General features: G+C 43.5%; 1 protein-coding gene across 1 annotated transcript in view; it reads left to right on the top strand.

Annotated features, from left to right (window-relative positions):
• LOC138514670 (serine/threonine-protein phosphatase 6 regulatory ankyrin repeat subunit C-like) overlaps window positions 1-12,568 on the top strand; it is a 1,495,665-nt gene that overhangs the window by 347,446 nt on the left and 1,135,651 nt on the right. The window contains exon 8 of the mRNA XM_069630097.1: window positions 7,258-7,368. Coding sequence (XP_069486198.1) covers window positions 7,258-7,368 — 111 coding nt within the window. The remainder of the gene's footprint in view (window positions 1-7,257; window positions 7,369-12,568) is intronic.

Genomic DNA, 12,568 nt, shown 5'->3' with positions numbered 1-12,568 from the left:
GTCATTCTCAAGTCTGTCCCCTTCATTTGGTTCTCCACAGATCTCTTTGAGCTTCCTTTACCAATCCTTTGCACTCAAAGCACTTGCCAGTGTTTTTTTTAAAGCAGTTTTATGAGAGTTTATGACCTATTTGGAGTTGTAAAGGCACTATTGGTGTAATAAAAATGTCTTAACCAGGTCTGCCTTCACTCGCTCGATTTATAAGCACTATTTGTGTCCTTCACTGAAGTCCTGTTTAAAACAAGCACTGGGAAAGTCAATAGTTTGGCTTGTGTTTAAGTGTTACGCATTTGTAAGGCACTGCTTTAATATGACCAGACACTGGCACCATATTGCATCTGCTACCACCAACGGCCCGTTAAGAGCACTACAGCAGCGCCTGGCAAATACCTTTTCCCATGTCTACACAAAAGTCTAACCTATTTGCACTGCCAACATTTGTTCCACTTTGTGGAAGCTTTTGCATTGTATTAGGGCAGGGGTCTGTAAACGTTGGCACTCCGGATGTTTTCGGAAACAGCACCTATCAGTCGTAGCCAGCATGGTTAAGGGAAAGGGGGTCATAAAACCATCTGCAGAGCCCGAAGTTTTACATTTCTGATTTTAAGGCATGGGCTGAATCTGAAACGACTGGTCAGTACCAGAAGAATGTGCTGTAACTGGGGATAATACAACTAATGAACCACTGATTGCGATACAATGGAACACCTACACAGAATGTAAACGTTCGAAAGCCGCAAGGATAATCCCCCCAAAGCAGTCAACCACTGATAGCCTTTTTTTGTAGTCTGCATATGTGATCGTTTAGTGGGCTAAATTAAAGCAGTATCGATTGTTGTCCACTCAAATCCGAACAGACCAATTAGTTAAAATGTTCAATATATGTGAGCACGCAGAAGTCTTTAAGATCTGAAATTTAAACGTGTCGGAGTTAGACACGCTGCATATCATACTTTGTGTTCTGTATGCTCTCTGAGACAGGGAAAGATGTTTACACCTACTTTGAGCGGGATAACATTGGAAGCACTGATTTCACTACGATAACAGGGAGCTCATTGTATTATGGATTCTGCATTGTGGCTCAACGATTAAATTAAAAATCTTGAAATGCAGCCTCTTTGTTTTTCATCAACATGTATCTCATGCCTAAGAACATGCAAGCTTTTACAATTGTAGGGATTTCGTCTTTTCACATGGTAATATTTAAACGGTATTTGTTCACATGTATCAGGCAGGTATTTACAGTGTCTTTGCCGGATATCATGGGATTTGCAATTTTGGCATTAAATGCTAGGTAGACGTGCATTCAGTGTACTGCTAAATCTTGCTTTCAGTTGCAGGGGAAGTTGCTGTATCCTTAATTCATCGAGAGATGTGCTTGGGAATTTGCTTGCTTACGTATCTGTTTACATTTTCTCATCTGAAACAAATGTAAAAATAGCTTAAACACGGGGCCCCTATGCTAAGAACGAACATGGGCCAAATACCCTGTTGGTGGGACTAGACTGATATGCAAATGATATTTCTTCCCTGTGAAGGTTGCCGTGAGCTAAAATGTGGCTCTAGGCCCTCCGGAGTGGAAGAAACTCCAAAGAACAGGGCATTTGACCCATGTTCATTTTCAGTTTAAGGGCCCCCACACTGCTCTTTAAAAATGTAAATAATAGCATTGCTAGTGACGCCCTCAAAGATCTGTCAATATCAATGCACACTGAGAAACCCAAGCTGGAGCACTGGCTCCTGTCCCCCACCATTGCGGGGGCTGTAAATCAGTACAGCCAGTCGCTCAACCTACAGACAAACTCACTTTGTGATTTGGGGCACTTGAGTGCAGGGGGCTACCCGAGTAGAATATGAGGGGACAAGTGTCCTTTACATTCTGTTCATGCAACCTTATGTTAATCAGTGTCAAGAATGGCACAGAATTCACTCCCAGTCTTTCATGCAGAACAAGGGTTTTAATTTAATTATGTGGGTCGTGGGGCCGTCCCACTTTTATTTTGCCACGACCCTCCTCCCTAACTCAGACATCCAAAACCCCTGGTCAGTGCTACTGCATGTGGGCCCCTACTTTCAAAACGCCTGTCTTTTCCCGAATGGTAGTTCCCTAAACTCCATAATGAGCTTCCTTACTGTCCCTACTCTAACCAAGGGTTAGTGTTCAAATGGGAGTTTGGATAGTGCCTTGTACTTGGTCTGTCGGATTGAGGCTAGTTCAGTCACACCCACTCACCTCGTCTCTTCTACTCTTACTACCACTGCCTCCGGCTTACTCCTCCCAGTCCGCCATCCCTCAGATATTTCACTCCTATTCCTCGCATAAACCCTTTGATGTTATGTCTCCTCCCAATCCTCTTCAGTTCTTCTCTGCTGCACTACTATTTAATTTCTCCACACTACTACTCTCACCTCCACACTACTACTTTCCTCCTCTTCTACTACTCTCCTCCTATAGTTACTATTCTCCACCACCACCATTAAATCCCCTCCTCCTTCCACCACTACTACTCTCCTCCTATAACTACTATTCTCATCCACCCTCATTAATTCTCCTCCTCCTTCCACCACTACTACTCTCCTCCTATAACTACTATTCTCATCCAACCACCATTAATTCCCCTACTCCTTTCACCACTAGTACTCTTCTCCTCCCACCATTGCTACTCTTCTGCTCCCACCATCACTACTCAAACACCCTCCTTTTACTAAGGTTCATGCACTTCACATTCACTCCTTACACTATATTCTCTACTCACTCTTCTCACAGGCAAGCACACTCAAACTGCAGAGCCACTATCACTCCTAAGCTAATGCCTCGCCTGCTCCACAATTCTCCTCCACTCCCTCATTCCTCCTGCTGGTCTCTTGGCCGTCCTCCACCTCTGACCTCACTCAAAAAACCAACATGTCCTCTTTCCTCTCCTCTGCTTAATTATCCCCGCCCCTTTGTTGATGGTCCCTTTCCACTAACCAATGTGGCCCTTTCTTCCCTTCCCAGGGCATGTAGTTGCAGGGAAAATTCTTGAAAAGAAAGTGGAGAAAGTTGGCTAAAACTGCCTACTTTCTCCACACTGGCTCACCGCTCAGCGAACATGGTGGCATAAGAAGTTTAATATCCTAGTTTGTCGTCCCCCCCACCCTCCCAGTACCCATGGGGCGTATCTGTAAGTTCGGGAAGGGTATTCCTTTTCCCTCTGTAAGTCCCCAGCATTCTGGGAGAACATGTATTGATGGTGCCACTTATGTTTTCTCTGCTGCCCCTATTCTTGATACTTGATGGCCGCAGCGTGTGTCTCTTTCTCAGGGAGGTGCAGTACTCTGGTCACTGCCGGGCTGTGGTGGTTCTCTTCAACTCCTCTTTCTTGTTAGGAGTGTGGGATGCTTACCTCTCTTGGCCTTCCACTGGGTTTCTCAGCATCACTCTGTGGCATCCAGAAAATAAGTACAAACACTGGCCCGTATCTGGATAACGAGACAAGACTGGAGATAAGGGTCTGTAAACGCACTTGCAGACACATAGTGGGGGTGGGGGGGAGGAATTGAGTCCTTCTCTGCTGCCACCATCCACCTCAGGTGTTGGACCGTCTCTGGATTCCTCCCTTGTAAGTATCTTAAGCCTGGTTGAGAGGGGTGCCCGCCACCCTCGTGACACAGCCAGGCTAAAAGCCTTGTCACATCAGACCCTGCATGCCTACATGCTTCAGATATGAGTTAGAGGTGGAAGAATTCTCCTTCCGACATTTGGAAGCTGGCCGTAAAATGGTGCTTCAGGGAATAAGCGGCAGGGAAGTGGATGACAGAAAATTGGTTAAAACTGAACGGAGAGAAGACAGAGGTACTGGTGATTGGCAAGGAGGGCAAGGAGTCTGCCAATTCCTGTTGGTCCTCTGACTACTGGCCTGTCTGCCTGTGGCCATGTCCGACCCCATCAGTGGTAGTCAAAAGCCTTGGCATCAAGGTCATGGCCTCTGGCTCCAGAGAGTCTCAAATCTCTGCAGTTTGCCAAGCTGGGTTTGTTAAATTGAAGACCTTAAAGAAGGTTCTTCCGTTTCTTTCTGATGAGGCCAGGGCTAAGATCATTACTGCCTCCATTATGGGGGAATTAGACTATTGTAACGGCATCTATCTTGGCCAACCAGAGATGTTAATCCAGAAGCTTCGGATCCTGCAAAACGCGGCCACCAGACTGTCTCTCAATGCACATGGGCTTTCCCACTCATAAGATCTTCTCCAACGCCTTCACCGGTTGCCAGTTAAAGCTAGAGTGAGCTTTAAGATTTTATGTACGGTCCACCAGGCTATTCACTCTGTCGGAGCGCAATTTCTTCAATCTATGGTTTCCCTTTAACAACCAACAAGGGTACTCGGGTCTGCCAGCCAATTTCTGCTGTGTGTCTCTCGTTTCAGGCTCGCCTGGGCTGGCAGCAGATCATTCTCTGTGCTGACCCCGTCATGATGGAATGCTCTTCCGCAGTACATTAGGAGCAATAATGTCCTATCCAGCTTTCGTAAACAACCTAAAACACTTTTGTTTTATAGCGGGTTGCTTCCCCTCTTCCACTTTGATCCTATCAGCGCCAAGATGCCATCTGGTCCTTGCAGCGCTCGACAAATATCATTACAATACAATACAATAAAACAGTAGTTCTCATTATCAAATAAGGTATTTCTAAGTAAAATATATGTTCATTAAAAAAAATATAGATATTTTTGTTGTAACACATCATTGTGTGTCCAATAATTACCATGCTTTATTTTCTTTATCTTGTGTGGCTTATTTAAAAGCAGATAACCTGATGGCAGAGCTCATTTCTGTGCATACATTCCTGTGATCTGAACACACCAAATATATATTACAAGGCGCAAAAAGGGCAGACATCTGCCTATCTGTTGCTCCCGGTTTTATTTGCCTCAATTTAGGGAGTAAAACAAAGGCATGCTGTTTATCTGAAGGCATGGGTACACTAGAAAATGATACACGATAAATTGGATGGCCATTTGGCACACACGATCTATGACATACCCTTTGCCATTGTGCTGTTTATCATGGTTTATTATGGTCTTTAAAGACCCATAATGGTCACATAATTTTATGTTAATTTGCATTTATATCACGCCAATCACAACCGTAGTTGTCGTACAGTGCCAAGTCCTTGTCCGATTGGATTTGTATTGTATATTGTAGATGCAGCATCCTGATATTAGTCTGGAGTAAAGAAGTAGACTTAAAAAAGGAGACATGACTGGGGGCTAGCAAGACAACAATGAGATGCCCAAATCAAAAAGTCAATGAGAAAACAAGGTGGGAGAGAGGGAAATGTAGCTATTTGTGTGGTGTTCCATGTCTGTTAAAAGTAGAGAAGGCTCTTGATGAAGAGGGAGACAACGTTATTAGCGGCAAATGGATGCGTGATGGACCCAAGAATTGCTTGGACATTCCTGATCAGCGAGTTACCCAAGGAGGTGTGGCTAGGTGTGCAATGTTTACCAGATATAGGGACTGAATTCTGCCGGCACAGCTTATCGCAGGTGATAAAGCCAAGTGTTGGATGCAACAAAGGTGAATGCAGGTACATAGTAGGGGAGTAATCATTATGCTCCAGGACATGGTGCCTGGAAGTCGCCATATAAAGCAGGGAAGACTTGGCAGGCTCTCTGAGAGGGTGTTTGGAATACCAAGTGGATTTTTTCTTTGTTACATAAAAAATAGTACTATCAAGACTTGTTTGTGCTTTGATGCTCTTATGGTATATTGAGAAAGCACGATGTTACCTGATCACTCTTTACATTTACGAAGTTCTCACTTGCTACTCAAGACTTTTCAAATGAGAACTTGGCTCCACATACTTATGTAACAAAAAATGTGTTTAATACATTTTTAAATGCATCAAAAGGACATAAACTACTGTTCATGTAGTGCAAATTCAATTGGATCATTGGAGTTGGGGTTTACAGTGCAACACAAGAGTTTTCTACACATCTAGAAAACTTTGAAACACAATTTACTTGATGTATAGGCGCCTTAAATGCACAATAACACAAATAAAATACACATACACTATTCCATAAAACTTAGCAGTAAACATACTGTTACATTCACTCTTCAAATCTTTCATTCAGTCTCATCTACATGTATCCCAACATGTTTCATTCCTTCCATTCTTTCATTAAAGCAATTTCTGAGGAATTTCTTCAGGGAAGTGGAGTGGGTGGGACAAAGACTGATGGATATTTCTCCTCTGTGAAAGGTACAGTGAGCTAAAATGTGGTTGCAGACCCTACCGAGTGGGCACCTTCCCAAAGAACAGGTTATTTGGCCATGTGCGCTCTCAGCAGAGGGGCTTCCATTCCTCTTTTTGTATATATTATATTAGAGGTTTCACATTAACCGGCTTATTTTTCCAGGTTTGGCTCTGTTCTCCTGGTTTAAAATAAGTGGCAATATCCCCACCTAATATTCCATTTCAGTTGCTCTTACCTTTTCCGTTCTTTACTGCTCGTATCCTTTTGGATTTTTCCAACGTGTTTGCCTGCTTGTTACTAGGTAGCTATCGTAACTCTTTATCAGTCTCCATTTTAGGGTGCTTTTTTTTAACCTTTCTGCTTTTGTAGCGTTCTTGAACATATGGAATAAGCACAGAATGCTCCCCTGAAGAAATTCCTCAAAACCTTTTTAATGGAAGGAATGAAACATGAGACTGAATGAAAGATTGGAAGAGTGAAAGTAAGGGTATTTTTACTGCTGATTTTTATGGAATGATGTATTTTTAGGTGTGTAGAAAACTCTTGTATTGCATTGCAAACTCCAAACCCACTGATCCAATGAATTTGCATTACATGAACAGTAACTAATGTGCTTTTGATGCATTTAAAAATGTAATAAAACATGTTTTTGTTACATAAGTATGTGGAGCCAAGTGCTCATTTGAAATATCATGAGTAGCAAATAAGAATTTAATTTCGTAAATGTAAAGAGTGATCAGGTAACATAGTGTATAAGACCATCAAAGCACAAACGAGTGTTGATAGTGGTGTATACAGACGGATTGCTCTGTATGGTCTTTAAAATCCCTCTAGTCTCTTTTATCAAAAATAGTACAACAGCAAAGTTGATGCATGCGGTTATATTAAAAAAAAACATAAATTACATAATTTCAGCTATTAAAAAACTTATTTGACTGGTTTATCAAATGCACAGTAAAAAACACAATATTGACTCTTCATAAAGCTTTGTTAATTTTGTGTATTTTTCAATAGAGCATAGTACAACTCCTATTAGAAAATGGGGCTGTACCAGACCAACGGAATCCAAGGAGTCAAACACCTTTATATTTTGCGGCTGCAGGCCAGCACCGAAAAGTCTGCCAGGTTAGTCATTTTTTCACATTTATTTCTGAAATCGATCGCCAAAAAATTTTTTTTGAAGTGTTCATCTTTTGGTAGTGTTTGCCTTGTTATATTCCAAACAAAAATATCCATTGAAATACATAAGCAGTTCGACTTTCATTTAGAAACCATATTGCCGTTGTTGGTTGGAATGGCAATTATAGTCTGGATATTAAAACCATTTGCCCGTGGCCAAGTATTGCCACCTATTGCCATCTAGTGGCATACTATGCCTACTTACTACCTTCATTTCCAGGTATTGCAATCATACACCCGATTTATTTATTTTTACATTTGTATAGCGCACAAACAGCCCACGGGCATCGAGGCGCTGTTACTTGTGAGGAACATAGTTACATGCGAGATGGTTAACAGGTTATACATTGATACTTTCTGGACAACAGGTTGGTGGTTAGTATACATTTTTACATTCTGGATAAGCAAGCTAAATATCCTGCGGCCTAGGTAGCAGCAGAACAGGATGTGGAGGATTAGGTGAAGAGCAAAGTTTTCACTGCTTTGCGGGATGCCATATGTGAATTTTGGCATCATGGGCATATTGGCATCATGTGCCCAGGTACTCCGGCAATAAGACAGGTTTTGCCTTCTTATGCAGGTACTTACACCAAATGTTTTGTTGTGCCATAATATGCTGAGGTGATCATACAATATGCCATGTTTTATCATCAATTTTCCAGGTACAGATAACATTTGACAGGCATTGTCAACAGGTATTTCCGGTACTCACACTGTATGCCATATATTCACATGAAATGCCCAGGTACTGTCGACAATATGAGACAAACACAGGTAGTGGCATTCTTGTCAAGACCTTTATTCAAATAATGGAAGAATGCCTCACTAGCCCTAACATTATGAGGGGTTTCCCTGCCCCAACACAACTAACAAATGGACCAGTCGCTGTCAGGATGTCCAAAATAAATGTCTCCATCCTATTCTGACCCTCACTCTTAATGCTAAATGCTACTAACCGTGCAACAAGGAGAACAATAAAGTGTCCTTCACCTGCTTACCTGCAGCCTTCCTAAATTCCAATGTACAAAGTTCTAATATGAAAAGTAAAACCCCAAAAGTGTTCCAAAAGAAAGTTCCACACTTTCCAAGTTAGATTTTCTTCCTTGCAGATCTGCCTACTATTAGAGGAAGTGACTTCCTTCTGCATGACAACGCCCAGTAATGACAAGATTGACAATCCGAATCCCCATGTCCTTTCTACTTTCAAAATCAATGTTCGCCCAGTCTCTGTGAAACTTGGTCTACTTGCCTGCCAAGTACTGTCAGTTTCAATTCAAATTACTGGGACGAGGAAGAGTGGGGTTTGCTACCAACAAACATAATTTTGAAGTGTGCCTGTTATTCCCTTCCTTTTGTTTCTCCTGTGGTTTGGCTTTTGCTACCCTCTCCAAACCACCTGCTATTTGTGTAGTCTCCAGTGTTGTGACTGGACATTCGGTCACGCAGGCCAGTCTGACTGTCGCTGGGGGCAGCCAGCACACACATTAGCCTGCACTGTTACGGGCTGGCCCACAGGCCAGCCCAGGCACTTGCTGGGGGCACCCAGCTAACATCATGGAACAGGAGTTACTCTGTCATCCGTGGTCACACGGATACGCACCATCGTCGTGATCTCAAGATGAGACCACAGATTGGGGGCAGCCAGGTCACCACAGCTGGAGTTGCCCAGCAGGAAGCACCGCCTCACCTCTACAGGGTTGCCCAGCATGGGCTCTGCAGCAGCACGCACGTTAAGTTGCCCGGCAGGGGCTCTACTGACGTGGGGGCTATCATGGACAGCATTGCCTAGCAGGGGCACTGTCCGGGTGGAGGGTCCTGCAGAAACAGCCCATCCACCAGCTATGCAGTGCCAGCATAGCACGGGCAATAACGACACAGGAGTCTGGAGTCAGTCGGTTCAAGACTCATGAGCGGGATACGCGCATTCCTTTAATTAATGAGGTCACATGGTCACTGACACATGCCATGAACACAAGCCCTGGGAGATACCATGCTCCCATGAGGGGTGACACAACATATCCAGTTGGGCCGTGTGTCCTGTATTTTTATTTCAGTCCATTTACATGATCATGCATTCAGACACCCAAAATTCCACACTCCCCAACCGGTACCTGTATTTCACCAGAAGGTCCAATTTAGTATGGTTCACTTCTTAACTCTTTGTTGTGTCAGCTGCCACACGACCCGTTTCCATGATGGTGTCAGCTGCAGGCTGTCACCCGAACAGCGTGCAGCCATTGCAGCTTCACATATCCCACCACCGCGGTTTGTAAGCATGGGTTCGTAGTGTGGTTGTGAGTATTTCTCAAGCCCTGAGGCATATCTCCCGGCTCGCCTGGAAACTGCCGCTGGCGTTGCACACACACATTTCCCATTTTGCAGGACCGTCACTGCCTCTGTAGAAACTTTCGTGTGTGCAGTTTTGCATCGGCGTCTTCGTTGGTTTTCACTGAGCCAGCAGCCACGTGCTCAGTGAAACCTCCTGTGCCTCCAGCAGCTCTCATTACAGGACATTTTGGGCACTTCTCGTCTTTTTATCCCCTGATTGCTATTGGGTATTAGAAAACAACTAGAATGTTGACAACGGTTGAGTACCTCCTTCTTGGCGGCCTCCGTCCAAGTATTAGATGCACTGGTTAGGTGTTTTACTTTTCCCATGTACCCTGATTGATGTGGCAGATGAGTGTTAAAATAGGGCAAGTGAAGAGCACCTTTTGGCAGAGTTGGGTTTTGACCACTGGCATGTTTGAAAGTTAAAGAAAAGGGAAGGTATCCTTGGATTTGTCACAGTACTTTAACCATAAGCAGGGGTTTGCCTTTAATCATCCAGGTAATGTCACCCTACGCCAGGTACTCACATTATATGCCAGGCATGCGCATGTTGCCAGCATATTCTTAGGTGCCATATGGCATGTTTTTCTGGCAGATGCTACGGTCTGTAGAGGGACAAGGCAGGTGGGTGAGGGAGAGAGCGAGCAGGGAACATGTTCCTCTTCATCACCCTTTACTCTGCCCACGTTCATGTTGTTTCACACAGTTTACAATGTTCTAGGATTGCCTGGATGGAGAACATGCGCCCCTATACAGATACTATCAACATTTTTGATGCATTGTGCCGAAGCCATGTATGCATCCCCAACACAGCGCATTTTTGGGAAACATATTCTTTTTGGGGTTTTGCTAAACTCACGTATCTTCCGAAGGTATTGTGGTACTGTATCTGCTGAGTGCTAGCATCTTGTGACACTCATTAGATTATGTATTGATTAACAAGGGTTTAAAATATTTGTGAAAGGCTAAATGATTATTTTTTTTTTTGCTTGCAAGTGTAAAAGTAGAAGGTTCAAGTTCACCTACGAGCCAAAACTAATTGTGGTTTTATATCCTCTTCTAGAAAATAAGATACAAGATGTCAAATAGCATTGTTAGTAAGTCAATATTAGAAAGAATGTACTCCAACAAGAAATGTCCAAGGTCTGGAAGTGGATCATGGGACATGTTCATTGATTTAAAAGTAGGCAACTATAGTCATAAAACGTGCAACACTACTGATTATATGACATTTTTCTTCATTGTAGGGTAGCATAGTACATTCCAACAGTTTTCAGACATGACCGTCACTAAACCCCTTTTGGGGACCATCTGGTTAAGCCCACCAACCCCAAGCTCCCAAACTATTGTGCTATACTATACACAATGAAATTCAAGGTGAGCGCAGTTACCTACATCATCGCCCCAGTGGTTCATAGTGCTCACTGGGCCCCATTTCAACCTTGCTGGTATGCTGCCGGTAAGCCCGCCGGTATACCGGCAAAGGCTGTTACCATTTCCGGGACTCGGTCCGGTGGCATTGCCGCCAGATTACGAGTGCCGGAGGGACGGAGTTAATCCCCATTCATGGGGTCCGATAGGACTCCATGAGGGGATTTCCCGTCATTACCGGCATTGGCATTGTCAGTGCCGGTAATACGTTTTTATTGCTGTTAGGTAATCTGGCTTACTTCCAGCTTTTAGCTGGAGGTTATCCAGGTACCCCACCAGCAAACTCGTAGTCGAGCAGTCCTGTAAAGTGCTGCTATCCACAAATACCAGCACTTTTTTACCGGACCGCCCAACTTGGAATGATGCGCACTGTTCCTTTAAACGTTTTGGATTTTCAGTAAGTGGGAGCTGTACAATTTGTGGTCATTTTTCTCCACCTTTATATTGTGATTTAAGCCTAATGGTATGGTCATTGTGTATCAACAACCCATGGTTTAAAAATGTCCACGAGAATTCAAATAATGATGCCAGGTTTTCATATACTTGTTTATGTCGGATTCTTTCTACTTTGAAGCATGGTAATAATAGCTGTTATTACCAACATTAATGGTACTCAGTTTATCAACTTTGTATGGTTGCAGGGCTGTTTGTTAGCTTCTGCGGATTCGAACTTGTGAAGTTCAGACCTCTCCATGTCAGAGACATGCTCTTCGCCCCTGAGCGAGTCACTCGACTGAAGGCAAGTAATACAAAAAATAACAAGCATTGTGAAATCCAATAGTTTGGGCGTTTGCAGTTATTTACTGCCTTTTATATTTTAGGTAAGAATGCAGCTAAGCAAATCCGAAGAATGTTGGCTGGAAGGTTTTGAATTAATTATAACCATGGGCATTGCCCAGGGCAACCCCCCAGACCATAGTTTTTCACATTGCCAGGTCATTAAAGAAGGGGAAATATCTTTTCAAATTAAGCTAGTTCCCACCCCAAAAGGGACGGTCGTGCCTAAACTGTCAGGTCACATCCCTTCTACACGAAACCAAAAAGCAACCACAGACATATTTCAGCCTGATTGGTCATCATCAATAAGGTGTAACTTGGGTCTCTAGGCCGAGAGGGCCCGGCACTGACGTCTGGGCATACCTGTACCACTCTGGGTGACTTAAGCAAAACTGAAAGGTGATGGCTGGAAGATTTTGAATTCATCATAACCACAGGTTTTGCTCTGGCCATCCCTCCAGTCCCTCATTTTATATATAAATATATATTACAGGGCGGCGATAGCCACCCTATCGCTAAGGTGAAACCCATCATCCATGGGTAACGAAAAGATTCTATGGTTAAGAACATTTGAGCTATGGAACGGATCATCATAGCGTTTTACATT

The sequence above is a fragment of the Ambystoma mexicanum genome, chromosome 12 (assembly GCF_040938575.1).
Source record: "Ambystoma mexicanum isolate Mex_15411 chromosome 12, UKY_AmexF1_1, whole genome shotgun sequence".
In the NCBI taxonomy this organism is placed as follows: Eukaryota; Metazoa; Chordata; class Amphibia; order Caudata; family Ambystomatidae; genus Ambystoma; species Ambystoma mexicanum.
The sequence above is the reverse complement of the archived record's forward strand: the minus strand, read 5'-3'. Positions and strand labels throughout refer to the sequence as shown.